The 15,454-nt window shown below is 36.6% G+C and overlaps 1 protein-coding gene across 5 annotated transcripts in view; it reads left to right on the forward strand.

Moving 5' to 3' along the window:
* Window positions 1-15,454, forward strand: part of IFTAP (intraflagellar transport associated protein) — a 58,425-nt gene that overhangs the window by 10,408 nt on the left and 32,563 nt on the right. For 4 of the 5 annotated variants that reach the window (XM_019738612.2, XM_074336226.1, XM_019738610.2 and 1 more), the window contains one exon: window positions 6,137-6,280. The exons of the other annotated variant lie outside the window; for it this stretch is intronic. In XM_019738612.2, the coding sequence (XP_019594171.1) occupies window positions 6,160-6,280 (121 nt within the window). In that variant the 5' untranslated portion in view covers window positions 6,137-6,159. The remainder of the gene's footprint in view (window positions 1-6,136; window positions 6,281-15,454) is intronic. 5 annotated transcript variants of the gene reach the window in all.

Genomic DNA, 15,454 nt, shown 5'->3' on the forward strand with positions numbered 1-15,454 from the left:
CTTGTGTAACTATCACCACAATTAAGATACTCAGCGGAACCACCATCACAAGATTTACATTACCCCATGTATATCCACATCCATTTCCTTCCCTCATTTTTAACCCCAGCAACCACTAATCTGTTCTCCGTCTCTTTAATTATGTCATTTCATGAATGTTACATAAATGGAATCATGCAATATGTATACAGCCTTTTGAGTTTGGCTTTTTCACTCCACATAATTTCTTGGAGGCTCATCCAAATTATTGCATGAATCAATGGTTTGTTCGTCTTTATTGCTGAGTAATATTCCATGGTATGGATGTACCCCAGTTTGTTTGCCATTCACCCATTAAAGGACATTTGGGTCGTTTCCTGTTATTACAAATATAGCTGCTATGAGCAATCATATACAAGTTTTTGCATAGATGAACAAGTCTGTATTTCTCTGGGATAAATGCCAAGAGTGTATCTGGTAGTTTGGATGGTAACTCCATTTTCAGTTTTGTAAGGAAGTGCCCAACTGTTTTTCAGAGTGGCTGAAGCAGTTTGCACTGCCACCAGCAATGTATGAGTTACCCCACTTTTTCTGCATCCTTGCCACCATTTGGTGGTCCCACAATTTTTCATTTTCTCCATTTCTAGTAACATGTCTGTAGTGGTATCTCATTGTGGTTTTAATTTGCATTTCTCAAATGGCTAACGATATTGAATCTTTTCATGAGGTTATTTGCTTTTCATATATTCTCTTTGGCAAATGTCTTTCCTCCTTTTTAAATTGGATTTTTCTTTAATGTTGAGTTTTGAGAGTTCTTTATATATTCTGTATCCTAGTCGTTGTTGAATATGTGACTTACAAATATTTTCTCCCAGCCTGCAATTTTTCTTTTCATCTTCTTAACAGGCTCTTTCACAGAGCAAAGTTTTTATTTTTCTGAGGCTTAATGTATCCATTTTTTCTCTTGTGGATCATGCTTTTGGTGGCAAGCCTAAGAATTCTTATCCTTATCCTAGCCCTGTGTCCTAAAGATCATCTATGTATTTTTCCTGCTTTCTTTATAAAATCCACTATTTTGCCTTGACATGTTTTTGTTGTTCTTACTCCTGTTACAACCTTCATTTTAAAATGATTTCACTCCATTCCATATTGCTCTGATTTAAAAATAATCATGAAACAGGTCATTAGAGTCATGTTACAAAAAAGGAGTCCTGTATTGAACACTTAGATTATAATCCTCTTTAGGTGAGGAACTAGATCTGTCTTTATTAAAGCAAACTTTGTGATATCTGTGTTCATGGTAAGCAAGTAGTGAGCCCACAGTTTTTATTAGATGCAGTTTTAGGATGTGTGGCTTCTGTTTTGCTTCCTTCAGATGCGATTTTGTCAAGAAGAAAATGACGGCTAAGGTATGCCTACTACTGAGACCTCTTCATCGACGATAATACAACTTTTCTTTCTTTTTTTTTCTCCAGAGTTTAAAAAGCATTTTTAGTTGTTTTGAATTAGAAGGATTTTTCTTTTTTTAATTAAATTTATTGGGGTGACAATGGTCGGTAACATTACATAAGTTTCAAGTGTGCATTCCTATAATACATTATCTATATATCACATGGTATGCTCATCACCCAGAGTCAGTTCTGCTTCCATCACCATATGGAAAACAGTATGGAGGTTCCTCAAAAAATAGAATTACCATATGACCCAGCAATCACTCTCCTGGGGATCTCCCCTCAAAAATCTGAAAACGTTGATCCGTAAAGATATATGTACTCCGATGTTCACTGCAGCATTATTTATGGTGGCCAAGACATGGAAACAACCAAAGTGCCCTTCGATAAATGATTGGCTAAAGATGTGGTATATTTGCAACTTCTCTTTCCCAAGGGTTTGTAGTCAACAGTAATCCCAAGCCTTCCGTGCCTCCCTCTAAATGCTTCCTTTAATATTCACTGCAGACGTGTAGAATTTATGTAGAAGCAGAGATAGATGGCTTATGCCATCAACTTTTTTGGTGATAATGAAGAATTCCATGCCTTTTAAGTGTTAGAATAGATTTGTTGGGATAAGCTTATGACGTGAAGTGCAGTGTATTATTTGATGTTAGAATTGTATTTTTTAAAATCTCATCCTGATAAAAAAACAGTCGAGGAATTTAGATCGTTTTCTAGTTCGTAAGATTTGTATTTATGTCTTCCTCTTTATTCCTTTTATCTTTTCCTTTGTTTTCTTATTTGTATTGGTAGGTGTCTGAAACAACAGTTACAGGGGTACAGAATGTAGTTGGGGGCATGACTATACTCATCCAGGGTGAGAGTGCTGCTTTTTGCTTTATTTCCTGCTAACTTCATGTATACCTAAAAATTCATAGTCATGAGCATATTATGACTATTTACGATATGAGAATCACACACTACTCCTCCTCATAGAGTCATTAGTTGACAAAAACCCCACCTAAAATTTCTTTCCCAAAATCATTCATGTATTCTCTATGATTGGACTAGCTCTTGACTCTGAGAATCTGTAGTCATTTCTTTCTGTCTTCTTAATATGATCTAAAAGACACACACACACAAAAATTAGAGGATGCAAAATAGGTGTAGTTCACTCAAGGAAGAAGAAATCAGTTCATACTAGGTTTCTTTTATCATATAAATAAATTGGTGCAGTTACAACGTAACTTGGTCTTTTTGAGGTTTGTCCATTTTCCAAAATATAAAAGGAGACCCATCCTGTGAAGTACCAAGGTTGATAGTTTCATTTCCTTAGGCAAGGCAAATTATTTTAATAATATCCCATCTTACCTTTTCGCACAGCAAGAGATTTTTGTTGAGCAGAACTATGAAAATTTGAGAAAGTAGGCTTTGATGTCCCCTGTATAACTCTTTAAAAACGTGTTATATATTGTTTTTAAGTGTCAGTGGTGAACCTCACAAAAAAATCTTTTTTTTTCCCCCAAGATATGCTCTGCTGTTAAAAAGCAGGATTTGCACTTTACGAGGAGACGAGCTCATGGCAACTTGTATCCTAAGGCTCACCACTTTCATCTCTGAAAGTTGCATTTGGTTTAGGTTGGTTGCATCAAGCAGGGATCTGAAGATAAACATCAAAGATGTGCTTAAATTAATGGTGATAATTCCAAACACCACATTTCATCATAATGTCCTTTCGGAGAGCACACAACGGTAACTGGCTTGGGTAGTGGTTAGTATTTGATAGTAGAAAACAAGAGTCTAGGAATATGACATATTATCTCTCAGTGACTCGAAAAGAAGAGAACTCTGTTCCCAACCAAGCCTGTTTAGTAGTCCAAGCAAAGCAGTACATCCTCTCTGTTTCCTAGTGGAGGCTGTGATTGTGAAAGTGTTACCCGTAGATATTTACACACATTTACTTATCACCACAGTATGTTCCGGGTCTTTCATGTGACGCTCTAAGTCTGAACACAAAACCCAAACCCAAACAAAGAATCTTGTCATCCAGGCAAGTGTCTCTCTATCTCTCTTTCTCCCTTTTCTTTTTTTAGAAAATACTTTATGATAAAAACACAAACGCACGTGAATAGTAACTGAAAAGGCATTTCTTCCTTTTAGAAAACCACGAGGATTTGCATAAACCACTTGACTGTCTGGTAAATGATTATCTGCTCTGTCAGTCCCTGGGGACTATTAACATTAGGGTATTTGTATTTTTATAGGTAAGGAGAGTTCTAAATTTGAAGGTGGGTATTTGTTAAATGCTTCGAATAATGACAGTTTGTGACACTGGATTTTCCCAAAGTCTTAAAAAAGTCAATAAAAACATAACCTCTTCTGTATTGTGATAACCACCGGAATACAATTAAAGACCTTGAAGGATTCGGAATTTGTGCTGTGCACAGCCTGTTGATTATTTGCTTTTAGTAAAACTGACATGTGTTCAGGCTAAATACTCAAAATATACCTACCAATTTGAGAATTGGAAAGACGGTGTAAAGGACTTTCTGTTATCACTCTGACAGCATCCATGAAGAGACATGTACAGCAATATAAAACACAAGTGTGGCTTCTGTGTGGTATTTGCTTAAAGTAGAGAACCCGAGATGGTTTGAGAACAAGATTGACGTAATCCAATCTTAGACTTTCGTCGGGGTCCAGTTCAGGAAAAGCAGATTGACATTCTTGGAATTAAGGACTTTCTTGGAATCAAGGACATGATAATGAACTAATAGCCACCTTTGAATTTGTTATTTTTCATCCAGCGACTGCAAGCATAATTTATTAAACTTGGGATTGTTGGAATTTGGCAGTGTTACAGGTAGATTTGCCTAAACCATAAGTGATCCTTTTTCCTATACTTAATTATTAGGTACAAATAGCTTGAAACAGGTTCTTTCATTTTGAGTTGATACAGAGCTGCACATTTTATTTTTGCCTGGGATTTTACAACACCATGTTTAGCAGGGGTTGTAACGCCTGAGGAGTTATCTTGATTTATCCTAGGTAACATCAGTGCCTTCAAAGTCAGAGAGGTGACAGTCAAACCAAGTCCTTGTTTAGGCAAAGGACAGAATACTAAGACCCATCCATTATCATCACCTTGCTCATCATGGCTAACATTTCTCGACGTGCCATGTATCCTTCTTTAATCCTTGTAGCAACCCTGTGAGGTACATTTGGCTTCACACCCTTGGGGTCAGATGTATTTTAGAATGCAGAATTGTTTTGGTGCTTAGAAAGGTAATCAGGGCAATGGCCACACATTACACAAAATCTCTAGTGGGATCTGGGAAAGCACTTCAAAAGCAAGCCAATTCGTATTTCTGCAATAAGTATATGAATAGTGACACTGAGTGGAATAAATAAAAGTCATAAATACTTTACGTTAATTCAGGTCTTGCCTCCAAATGAGTTTGGACGTCAATTTATGAAAACATTTTTATTTTTTTCTGGTGTTTTTTTTTATAAATATCAAATAAATAAAGTTAATAACAGGTGACAGATTTTTACTCTTATTTTAGAAAAATATAAGAAGCTTGATGCTTTCTCTGCCTGCTCTACAGTTTGGAGAACCCCTCTCTTTTGTTATCCCCCACGAATTATACTGACTACTTAGGCAGTAATTACGCTCCTGCTTTCTGCAGATAGGCAATTTTCTCAAGCTCTGTAAGAATGACATTTCATACAGAATGAATGGAATTTAACAAGATGAAATACAAGTGAAAACAAAGCTCCAACTATGTAAGGATTGGGGCATTGTGTCTTAGCTGACAGGAATGTGGTTAGCTGTACACTAAATGTGAAGGGGTCCCTAGGATGTGAGCGTGATGTTCAACTACACAGGAGGTGTGCTACGTTTAGAATGTGAGCATTAGTCAAATCTCACTGCATCCAGACCATGTCAGGAGACCTGTCTTCATCTGGGTGGCGTATTTTAAAGGAATGCAGGCAATGTGAAATCTTTTCCAGGTAGATTGATCAGACGTATGAAAGGACATGAAGCCACGTCAGGTAAGGCACAGTTGAAGTATTTTGCCAGCTTCCAGCAATATTTGACTATAATAACTGCTCAAATGAGCACAGATGCTCCTCAACTTATGATGGGGTTACGTCCAGATAAACCCATTGCAAGTTGAACACACTGTAAGTTGAAAATGCATTTAATGCTACACTGTAGAGTATTAGTTGTTAACCCTTGTGATCGAGTGGCTGACTGACAGCTGTGGCTCTCTGTCACTGCCTAGCATCACGAGAGAGTACCACACTGCATATCGCTAGCCTGGGAAAAGCTCCACATTCAAGTTCTACTGAATGCATATTGTTTTCACACCATCAATAAGGTCAATCCTAAATTGAACCATCGTAAGTCAGGTACTGTCTAATTTTTGCTTGATATTGATTGACTGCCGGCTCTATGCTACTCCCTGAGCTGGTAGACATTTAAGATACAAAGATGAAAAGACATGTGAATGAAGAAGATGGAAATGAGGAAACTGAAACAAAAACAACAACTCAGAAGCCAAGATATAGGTAAACTCTGGTGTCTTGAGCTACAGATTATTATTCTAGTAACTATCTTGATCTGTTCTTTTGGAGCCTTGGAATTCTTCCATTTACCCATCTAGTGTATCTTCAGAGAGGCCGACTCTCTCCAGCTCATGTTTGTCTTTGTTTCACAGATAAGGTGGCCTTGTGACTAGGAATGCCAGAACTGGAGATTATGGATGAAGATCGAATGATTGAGGAAGTCTTGGATAGGTTTGTTAATTGTCATGAGCAAACATATGAAGAATTTCGGAGCACTTTTTCTCATCTTTCAAAAGGTAAAATGGGGAAGTCGACTTTCTATAGCAGTAGAGAGAAATAATTTTATTATAATTTTATGTCTTTGCTGCTTTTTCGGAAAGACTGTTTAATGAGCATTCATTCATTCCATTCCTTTGATCAGGTAATTCTTATCAGGGCATTTGTGACTGATACATGTAAAGACCAATGTTTTTATACAACCGAGAGTTGTGTTATAGAATCAGAGCCATTGAATTTGAGAACTAAGAAGGACCTGAGAAATCAGTTAGTATAATCTCTTCATTTTATTTTTGAAGAAATGCAAGTGCAAACAGTGGAGGTTTTTAAGAGTGTATTTAAAACTTTTAAGATATATAGCATGGTATATAGGTTATGAAGTTGCACTGCATACGTTTGGAACCTGGTCTCACCACTTTCTGGCTGTGTGACTTTGGGGGGGTAGTTTTTGAGTAAAGGGGGAATAATAATAGAACCTAAAAGGTTGGTGAAGGTTAATTGAGATAATCGTGTAGAGTTCTTAGCATAATGGCTAACATGTTAAGTATTTAATGAAAGCGAGGTGTTACTATTGTTGTGATGATGGTGATAATGCTACGGTTTCTGCAGAATGGAAACAGCCCTTTAGACCAGAAGTGATACACTGAAGCCTAAAGGCCAAACCTGTGTTGTATGTTTCATTATATGTTTTGTTTGCCTCCTACAATATTGTTGTTGTTGTTTTAATTGAGCCAAACGTTGAAAAGTTAGGAAATTTTACACAAAAGTCTTGATCTGTGTTTTTTCTGATTAAGGGAGAAGACCTGTTACCTATTGTTTCCCTGATGGCAATATCAGCTAGAGCTCAGGAGCCTTCTCCCTGGCAGCTCCCTTATTTGTCACACTCTCTGGCACTCACACAGTCTAAAAGTGTGTGTACACATTGCCTGCGTCATTGACTTAAGTGGTTCCTGTAGGTGCTTGAGTTTGTAATCTGTGTTCTAAGTTCGGCTTCAGGTTGCCCTTGGCTTGATCTCAGCCTTGGTTCCGTCTGGGTCATTGATCCACATTTGTGAGACTATTGGTTCTTCACTTAGCTGCACGTTGGACTCGCCGGAAGAACTTTTAGAGTAGAATGATACCAGGGCCCACTCTAAGTCTTAGTGGGGCCCTAAGAATCAGTAGTTTGTAAAAGTTCCTCTGGTGATTCTAAAGTGTACCCAAGATTGGGAACAGGGCGTTTTGTAATTTCCAAGATTGTGACACTCTCAAGACACTTGGCTTCAGGACTTGTGTCTCCTTAACAAATGTAAAAGAAAGGTAGTTACAAGAGAAGGAAAAGTGAAAGGTAGTTTCACTAGAAAAAAGAAAGGTAGTTACAAAGTGAAGGAAAAGTGATTCTAACCTGTTTCTTTTGTTGTGCAAAATAGTTGGACCATCAATGTCTGTTTTGTTTATACTTAAGAACTGTGGACTGTGGTTTTGTTTATACTTAAGGGAAATGGAGAATTTAGGAAATCTCTAGTTAAAACTTTCGGACTGGGAATGATCTATTTTGACATAATAGTTAGATCAAATTAATCTTGATAACAGCCAAATCACCTTGCTCTGTGAACTTGAGTTTAGGAAGACGCTTGCTTTCTTTGAGCCTAGTGATTTAGTTCCATATTCACTGGACCCAACCAAACCTGGCAGTATATGAATGGCTGGAGTGGGGTATAGAAACAAAGGTAAACCTGCAGAATTAATATATTTTGGTATGCCAATGGTATTTTGATCCAAATTATTTTGGAAATTATTTGTAAAGCTAACTTTATTTTTGTACTAATGGAAGAGTAAGAACTTGCAAGGACTTGGATATTTTAAGGAGGTTATGATGTTTTTGTTTTGGGGATAAAGGGTCTTTTCTGTTTTCAGATTTCTGTGCGATCATTGTGTGCTGAGACAGAAACTATTGCACATGTGGTAATTTCATTTTGAGTTTAGTTTTGGGCCCCAAATTGAGCTGAAATAAATGATGACGCAAATCACATAAACAGCATCTCCAAGCATACCAGTTTTTCTTTTCCTTTGAAAATATCCCTAGGCGCCAATTCACATTATAAACTAATGACCTGAGAAAATTCCTCGTAAAGCACAAAGAGTTGTGAGTGCAAAAATGTGCCTTAAATCAGTGAGCGCCCTTTTTTCCTCTAAAATATTTAAATACCTTCTGAAAAACGGAACAGGACTTAGGGACAGGCCTAAGAGTTGAGTGATAGCAGAATTGATCAAAGTGAATGTGTTTCATTCTGTTTCAAGGAAAACACGAAAGCTATTTCTTCAGTTTTCCCCTTCTTTCTAGCCGTTCATTTGTCTTATTGTGTTTGGTCATTTTGCTGATAAGTAATGGAATCTTTTCTCTGTTTAAGTAGTTTCCCCCATGCGTGCTTATGTATACATTTCTTCAGTAAGTTTCTCAAGTCCATTAGCATTCCCACTGATTGGCTGTTCTATTTAATTTTATAATAGTTATACACCAGAATGCTTATGGGATTCATTTTTCTTTCCGAGAGTATTAAAAGGGTCAGTAATCCTATTAAAATATTTCCCTGGACAAAATTAAACTATAGCTTTATTGAAAGAAATTCACATTTCCACTTTAGACTCTTGGAAAACAGTTGGAAACTGTTAATAATGGTAGCATAATTCTCACTACAGTACATTTAGGTTGATCAGATTTTGCAGTTTTTTTTGTTTTTTAAAGCAGCTTTTGTTTTTTTATGCCATGGTACATATTCGATAATCAGTACCATGTTCTATCAAAATCTTTAAAGAGACACATTAATTACTAGTTTTAAACAGACAATTATAATTGAATTCTCAGTAGTTTCTTCGATTCAAGAGAGTAAGACCAAATTGTAACATTTGTATTAGAAAATCAGCCTGCAGATTTTGGTTTTACTCATTTTTGGTGAAGACATTATTATGTTGTTGACATTATTGTGGATAAAGAGGCTAAGTTTCAGTTGTGGTATCTTAGTTTCTTGATGAATGTGATTAATTTATAGGCCTTTCTAGAATATCCATCTAAAGGGAAAATGTTTCTTTCTTCTTGTCTTTCTTATTTTTATCATTTTTTTTAAGGTTATAAAAACCCAGATGTGAAAACTTATATGGGAGTTGCTCTTAGTGCATTTATTCATTCATTCATTCTCTGAGTGTCTAGTTATGGTCTAGTTATTATTTTTAGGTGCTGAGAATCCAAAAATAAATAAGACATAATTAGTGTTCTCAAGCACTCATAGTCCAGTGAGAGAGAGAAATAAGCAAACAAGAAATTACACTAATGTATATGGTAAGTATCATAATGGAGAGAAGCACCGAGTTCTGTGAGAGCTCATAGGAAGGCCATTCAGCCTGTACTTGAAGGAAAAGCTATAAAGTCTACCTGTTGGAGAGGATGCCAGAGGTGAGTCTGGGATAACCACTGAACCGAAACTTACCTTGAGTCCTAAAACATTAAATAAAGTGCAGGAAGGTTTACTAGGTAAGAGCTGAACTTGAAAGATGTTAAAATGCTTCCACTGGTGATGGTCCTTTTGGATCATGGTTCCATTTGTTTTAGTACTGGTATATACATTTATATAAAATACATTTTAATAATAGGTTTAAATAATAACTTTTGAAGATGGAGATATAGCTTTGCTTTTATTAAGGTTTAAGTTATTTCTAAACTGCTGAAAGAAAAAGTCAGATTCTTTTAATTTCTTCCACACGGAGGTTACCACACAGTCCGATTTTTTGGGAGGCATTTGCTGCCACCTTTACAGTGGAAGTTACTCTCATATTGCCATCACACATATGTTACAGAAATTATATATGTAAGAAGCCAGTGACTTAGAAGTTGACATTTAATCTTTTCAACTCCATTTTGTCACATATACTGACCTTGGGGATTTTCAGCAGTTACATCCAAGTCTCGATCTCTCTCTTTCTCACATACCATTATTGTTCTCATTTTGTGCTTCAGGCTAAATGATTAATCTCCGTTAAAGCTGCCCATTTTACCAACTATTCAGTTTAACATAGTTTGGAAATTGAAATGACTCTTCTGTGATTTTATGATTAACTCTTAAATAAGTCTGTGTTTTTCATTCTCTCATTTCATTCCTAAAATACTTAGGATCTAGTTTCCCAGATGATTCTACCAGTTTCTATATTACTACTTGAAACAGCTTTTTATTCACTACATTAAGCTATTATATCTAAATCAAAGATTTTGTTTCTGATTTTGATGTGTAATTTTGTTTCTAGTCCCCCCCCCACCTTCTTCCGCCTCCCCTCGCCCCCACTCTGGTAGAAGCCGTTGTTTCTCAGTCTAGTTGTGTAGGACACAGCTCCCTGGCCCATGCTGGTATTATGAGCCTTGCGCTCCCCCCCCTTCCGCCTCTCCACCCCCCTGCTGGCTGAGGCAGTCGGTCACCAGTCATTGGTCGGCCGCTCACGGCAGCTCTCGCCAGCTCTCGCCAGCTGCAGGCCGCTCGTGGCAGCACATGGCAGCCTACTCCAACCTCTGGCAGCTCATGGTAGCCCAGCTCCAGGGAGAGCTGTTGTTCACGGTCTTAGCTGTAGAGGGCGCAGCTCACTGGCCTACGTGGGAATCGAACCGGTGACCTCGATGTTAGGAGCACAGCACTCCAACCACCTTAGCCACTGGGCCGGCCCTCTAGTTTTCTTTATACTATTCTCATTTCACTTGTAATACTTTGCTTTTAGCATTTTATTGTTCTTTCCACATATCTTTGAAAAAAGAATTCCTGTCAACTCACCTTACCTTTTCCCCTTCTTACTTGTTAATATTTGAACTAAATTCTCCCTTAAGTAGAACACTGTGTGTTTGAATGTTCAGGAGAAATAGATGTTTAATAAAGATCTGTTGAGTAAATGAAATAAAAAGAAAATAAGTGTATACAGAATGACAAAGACAGACAGGAGGGCCTGAACCCTAGAGAACATTCACATTTAATGGATAAACACAGGAAGGAGGACCTGCCAAGAAGACTGTGTCATGATGCCCCAAGTTTGAATTTGATATACTAGCAGACCGGGGAGCTATAGTAGAATTTAAACACACACACACACACACACACACACACACACACACACACACAGCAAGTGATTTTAAAATCTAGAGGTTTAGAAATACTGAAACAACTGGAGTTAGGAAGACAAGCTAAGAGGCCAAGCAAAAATCCATAAGTGGAGATAGGGACTAGAGTAGTGGAGGAGGAAATAGAAAGCAAAAAGGGCAGGTGTGAGGCTGCAAGTGAAGGAATGACAGCACTTGGTAACAGATGACTGACAGGAATTGGGAGAAGAAAGAGTCAAAGACCAGCCTGGGAGCTATGGAGGCCCACAGAGGCCGAGTGACTTGTTCAGTGTTACACAGTTCTCATTACATTTATTTATCTCTTTTCTTTTTTTCCTTATTGAGTGTATGTTCTGTCAAGAGCTTAGAATCTTGGGCTGGGATTTGGTTTACACCTCTGGACTGATAAATTTTGAGTTGTCAGTTTAGCCAAAGGAATATCACTACTCATACTTGACAACTTCTAAAAAATGTAATTAAAAATGAAACTGGTGACAGCACATAAAACAACACGTTTCTGAAGCTGACATATCATTTTGGTTCCCAAAGCTATTTTGAATTTGAATGTCAGAAATACATCTTTAAGCTTCCATGGGGGTACAAATAGTCTTTTTCCCAATCTGAAAAATGCATCTAAAATCTGCTGTAGAAAAATACCACAGAGAAAAATACAGAAAACAGCTGGCCCTCTTACCAATTTCAGAGCAGGAAAGACTTTCAGTAGAGCAGAAAAACAGCTTTCTCTTATAAAAGAAAACACAACAACAAGAAATAATCCTTGCCGTGTAGTCTTCTGCAGTTGTTTTCTGCAGAGCATTAGACAGAGACCAGCAGGCTTAACGTTGTTTTGATAGCCTTGCTACTGGCAGATTGTCTGCCAGAGGAAGTTGGAAACGAACTGACCAGCTTTATGCTTCCAGGTGGCATTCAAGCCACATTTTCTGCACCGTTGTTATCAGTCATTTAATTCCCTACTGAATATTGAGTGGTGTTTTTAGTTCACAGGCCATTTGCAGTGTCTTTCTGTTTCCTTTTTTTCGTTAGCCACATTCAGAAAAAAGGGCAGCTCTGGAAGCACTCTTGCAAATGTGAGTTTAACAGTAAAGTGCGCAACTGAAAATAACACTGCAAATTATAAACACACTTTAAGACATAGACCACTGATGTGTTAACCTCAAGAGAAACTTGTAGAAAGCATCATATGAGAACTTGCTAATATTATAAAAGCAACTAGGCAATTAAAAAACTCCCCTAATCTGGTATCTTAAGGGAGAAAAATAGGGAGATGGTGTTATTTTAAAGCTCTTTATTGATGGTTTCTTTTCTTTTTTTTTTTTTTTGGTATTGCTGCAAAGAATAAAAGGAAAAGAAAAAAAGTTCACGGTTTTACATTCATTATAAATTCAATAGCTATCTGTATGTGAATTCTTTATCACAACATAACATCAAATATCACATAGAATACTGAAGGAGAAAAACGGTATTGAATGAAGTGAACTAATTTATAGCACCGTCTTATGGAAGAAACAGCATCAGCAACATTAACCTGTTCTTTCTCTTTGGGGGAACATCTGCAAACTGTAATTAAGCAATTTTCATTTGTTTCTCTATTTCTTTTGTCATCACTAAATCACTACACTTAGGGAACAAATTGACAAATTATGAAACAGAAAAATGCTGGTTCAGTTGCAGAAGGAAATTTCCTTCCTCAAATTATGATGGATTTTGAGCTGATGGAGACACTTTATTTTAGATATATTAGCATAAATCTTCAGCTGCAGTTGTTACAATTCATATTTATTCTACACATGAATATTTGGTCCATAGATAATGATTTGTTTTCTGAATCTGCTGTAGTTAGGTGTAATGGGATAAGGAAAGAAAATGTATTTAAGTATTTACAACATTTTGAATTATAATGATTAAATTGATTTCTGGCCATGTTTTTTGGTGCATAATATTTTGTCACAACAAATATCTTTTCTAGTATATTTTCTCAGTGAAGTAAGGTATTATGGGAAGTTTTAAAATTTGGTATATGTACAAATAAAAGAATCATATTCTTTGATTCTCTATATTTTTTCAACATATATATTATACAGTATATTTTATATGTATGTGTATATTAGAGAGGTGAACTTTCTTAGGCAAATGGAATTTTGAACTTTTTACAAACAACAAGCAGAGAACTTTATAGTGGCCAAATAAACTTTTAAGATGGTCATTATCAGCCTTTAAGTAGCCTATTTAAACAATATTGTGTGCGCACATTTGTTTTGCATGCATTTCTCTTTATTTTTTATTCATTGTTGTTAAATGTATTATTATACTTGATGGAAAAGAATAAATTACTCGACTTGAAACTGAGGTGGTCATAAAACTGGGTCCTCTGATTCAGCTGGCTGGGCATGTATTCAAATCTGGATGGTTTTAGCAAAATGTTCTTTCAGCCGTAAAGCAATAATATTTTCTTTGAAATGGTCAGCTAACCTCAAAGGATGCAAACAGGAAACTTTATCTTGACCAAACTCATATCTTCCTTATATGAAAATCAAACCGCAATCTGTCTAGTATGAGATTTTTAGTGTGATTTTCTCCCCCTACTTGAATTCGTTCCAGATGAGATAGATTTAAGTGACACCAGTTAGCTCATGCTTCTTGCAACCTATTGCTCTGTTAGCACAGGCAGGAATCATTGCACCATCTTCATGTGTTTCCTGGGTTTAGCCTGCCTTTGTATTAGATTTTATAGTGTATGAATTGCTTATTAGAAAAAAGGACTGTGAATCAAGTACCATTTTCTTTTCCCCCCATTTTCTATAAGTTATGTTTTGTTTGAATTGTAGCCAGTCATCTCATTTTTGGGTATTTCGTTTAGTCCCTAATTACAGTGTCAATCCAGTTCTTCTTGCTAATGTTGACGTCATTTCAGTGTTGACTGTGTTGCTGCTATGTTTTAGGCACTGAGCTAGAATCTGGGAATATAAGATGAAGGTGACAGGGTCCCCACTCTGATATGGCATTCTTATTTATTTCTGTGTGCTGCGTTCCAAACGTTTTAGATGTGTGACGGCACGATAGCAATCTGTGTTTATAGACTGTATAGTTAGAGGTTGATGGATAAGGCAATACTAACTACTCTTTACATAGTGCTGATAAAACAATATCCAGAATATTGCCTTTGGTTTGGGGGTCTCAGTTTTAGATTAAATAAAGACTATTTATGAGTTAAGAAAAGAGCAGTAAGAATGATTAGAACAGTGGATTTTTTCGATTGATATTTCTTTCTTTTTTTTTTTAACTTCAATCTCCCCACCTCCCCCATGGATATTCTGGAGTGCCCTGAAAAAAATGAGGGAATGTGAAAGACATGTACCATTTAATTTAAATCTGCTATTGCATTGCTCTAATGCTGTATGCCAATGCATGAGTCCTGGATTATTAAAGTTTTGTGAGGAAGAGGTTATTCTACCTCATAAAGTGTGAAGACTTCTTAGCAGCCTTTACTTGTAAAGGAGATGGAAAAATTTTACTCCCTCTAACTTTCTTCAACCTATGTGAATAAAAGAGGTTGTCTCAAGTAATGCATCTTTGTGCAGGCAGGCGGAAGGTCATGATTTCGGGGCGAAGGGATGTTTTTTCGGTTGATGGAATTTAGTTTTATGAAAAGGTTAGTATATTGCCCTTATATTTTTCATTTTGCTGTGGGCAGGGCCAGTGTAATGGAAAGGGTACTATTCAAGCTTAGGATTCAGAAGAAATTCAAGCATTTATTAATTCTGAGACTGCAGGCTTGCCACTTATTCTCTCTGAATCTGTAAATCAGGGATAATTCTGCCTGCTCCGTATGTCTTATATGGTTGCGGTGAGGCTCAGATGAAATATACATGAAGGTGCTTGGTAACTTTTAAAGATTTACTCAAGTGTAAAGTTTTATGATTATGGGGACTGTTTATGATTTAAAAGAGGGACATCAAGGTTAAATATTAAAGAAATCTTGAATCTGCAACATAAAAATGTAAAATACTATCTACAATGTTAGTTGTCCACTCAATAGTCTTTGAAGTAATCAAAACCAACTATG

Source organism: Rhinolophus sinicus, linkage group LG06 (genome assembly GCF_036562045.2).
Source record: "Rhinolophus sinicus isolate RSC01 linkage group LG06, ASM3656204v1, whole genome shotgun sequence".
NCBI classification, from domain to species: domain Eukaryota; kingdom Metazoa; phylum Chordata; class Mammalia; order Chiroptera; family Rhinolophidae; genus Rhinolophus; species Rhinolophus sinicus.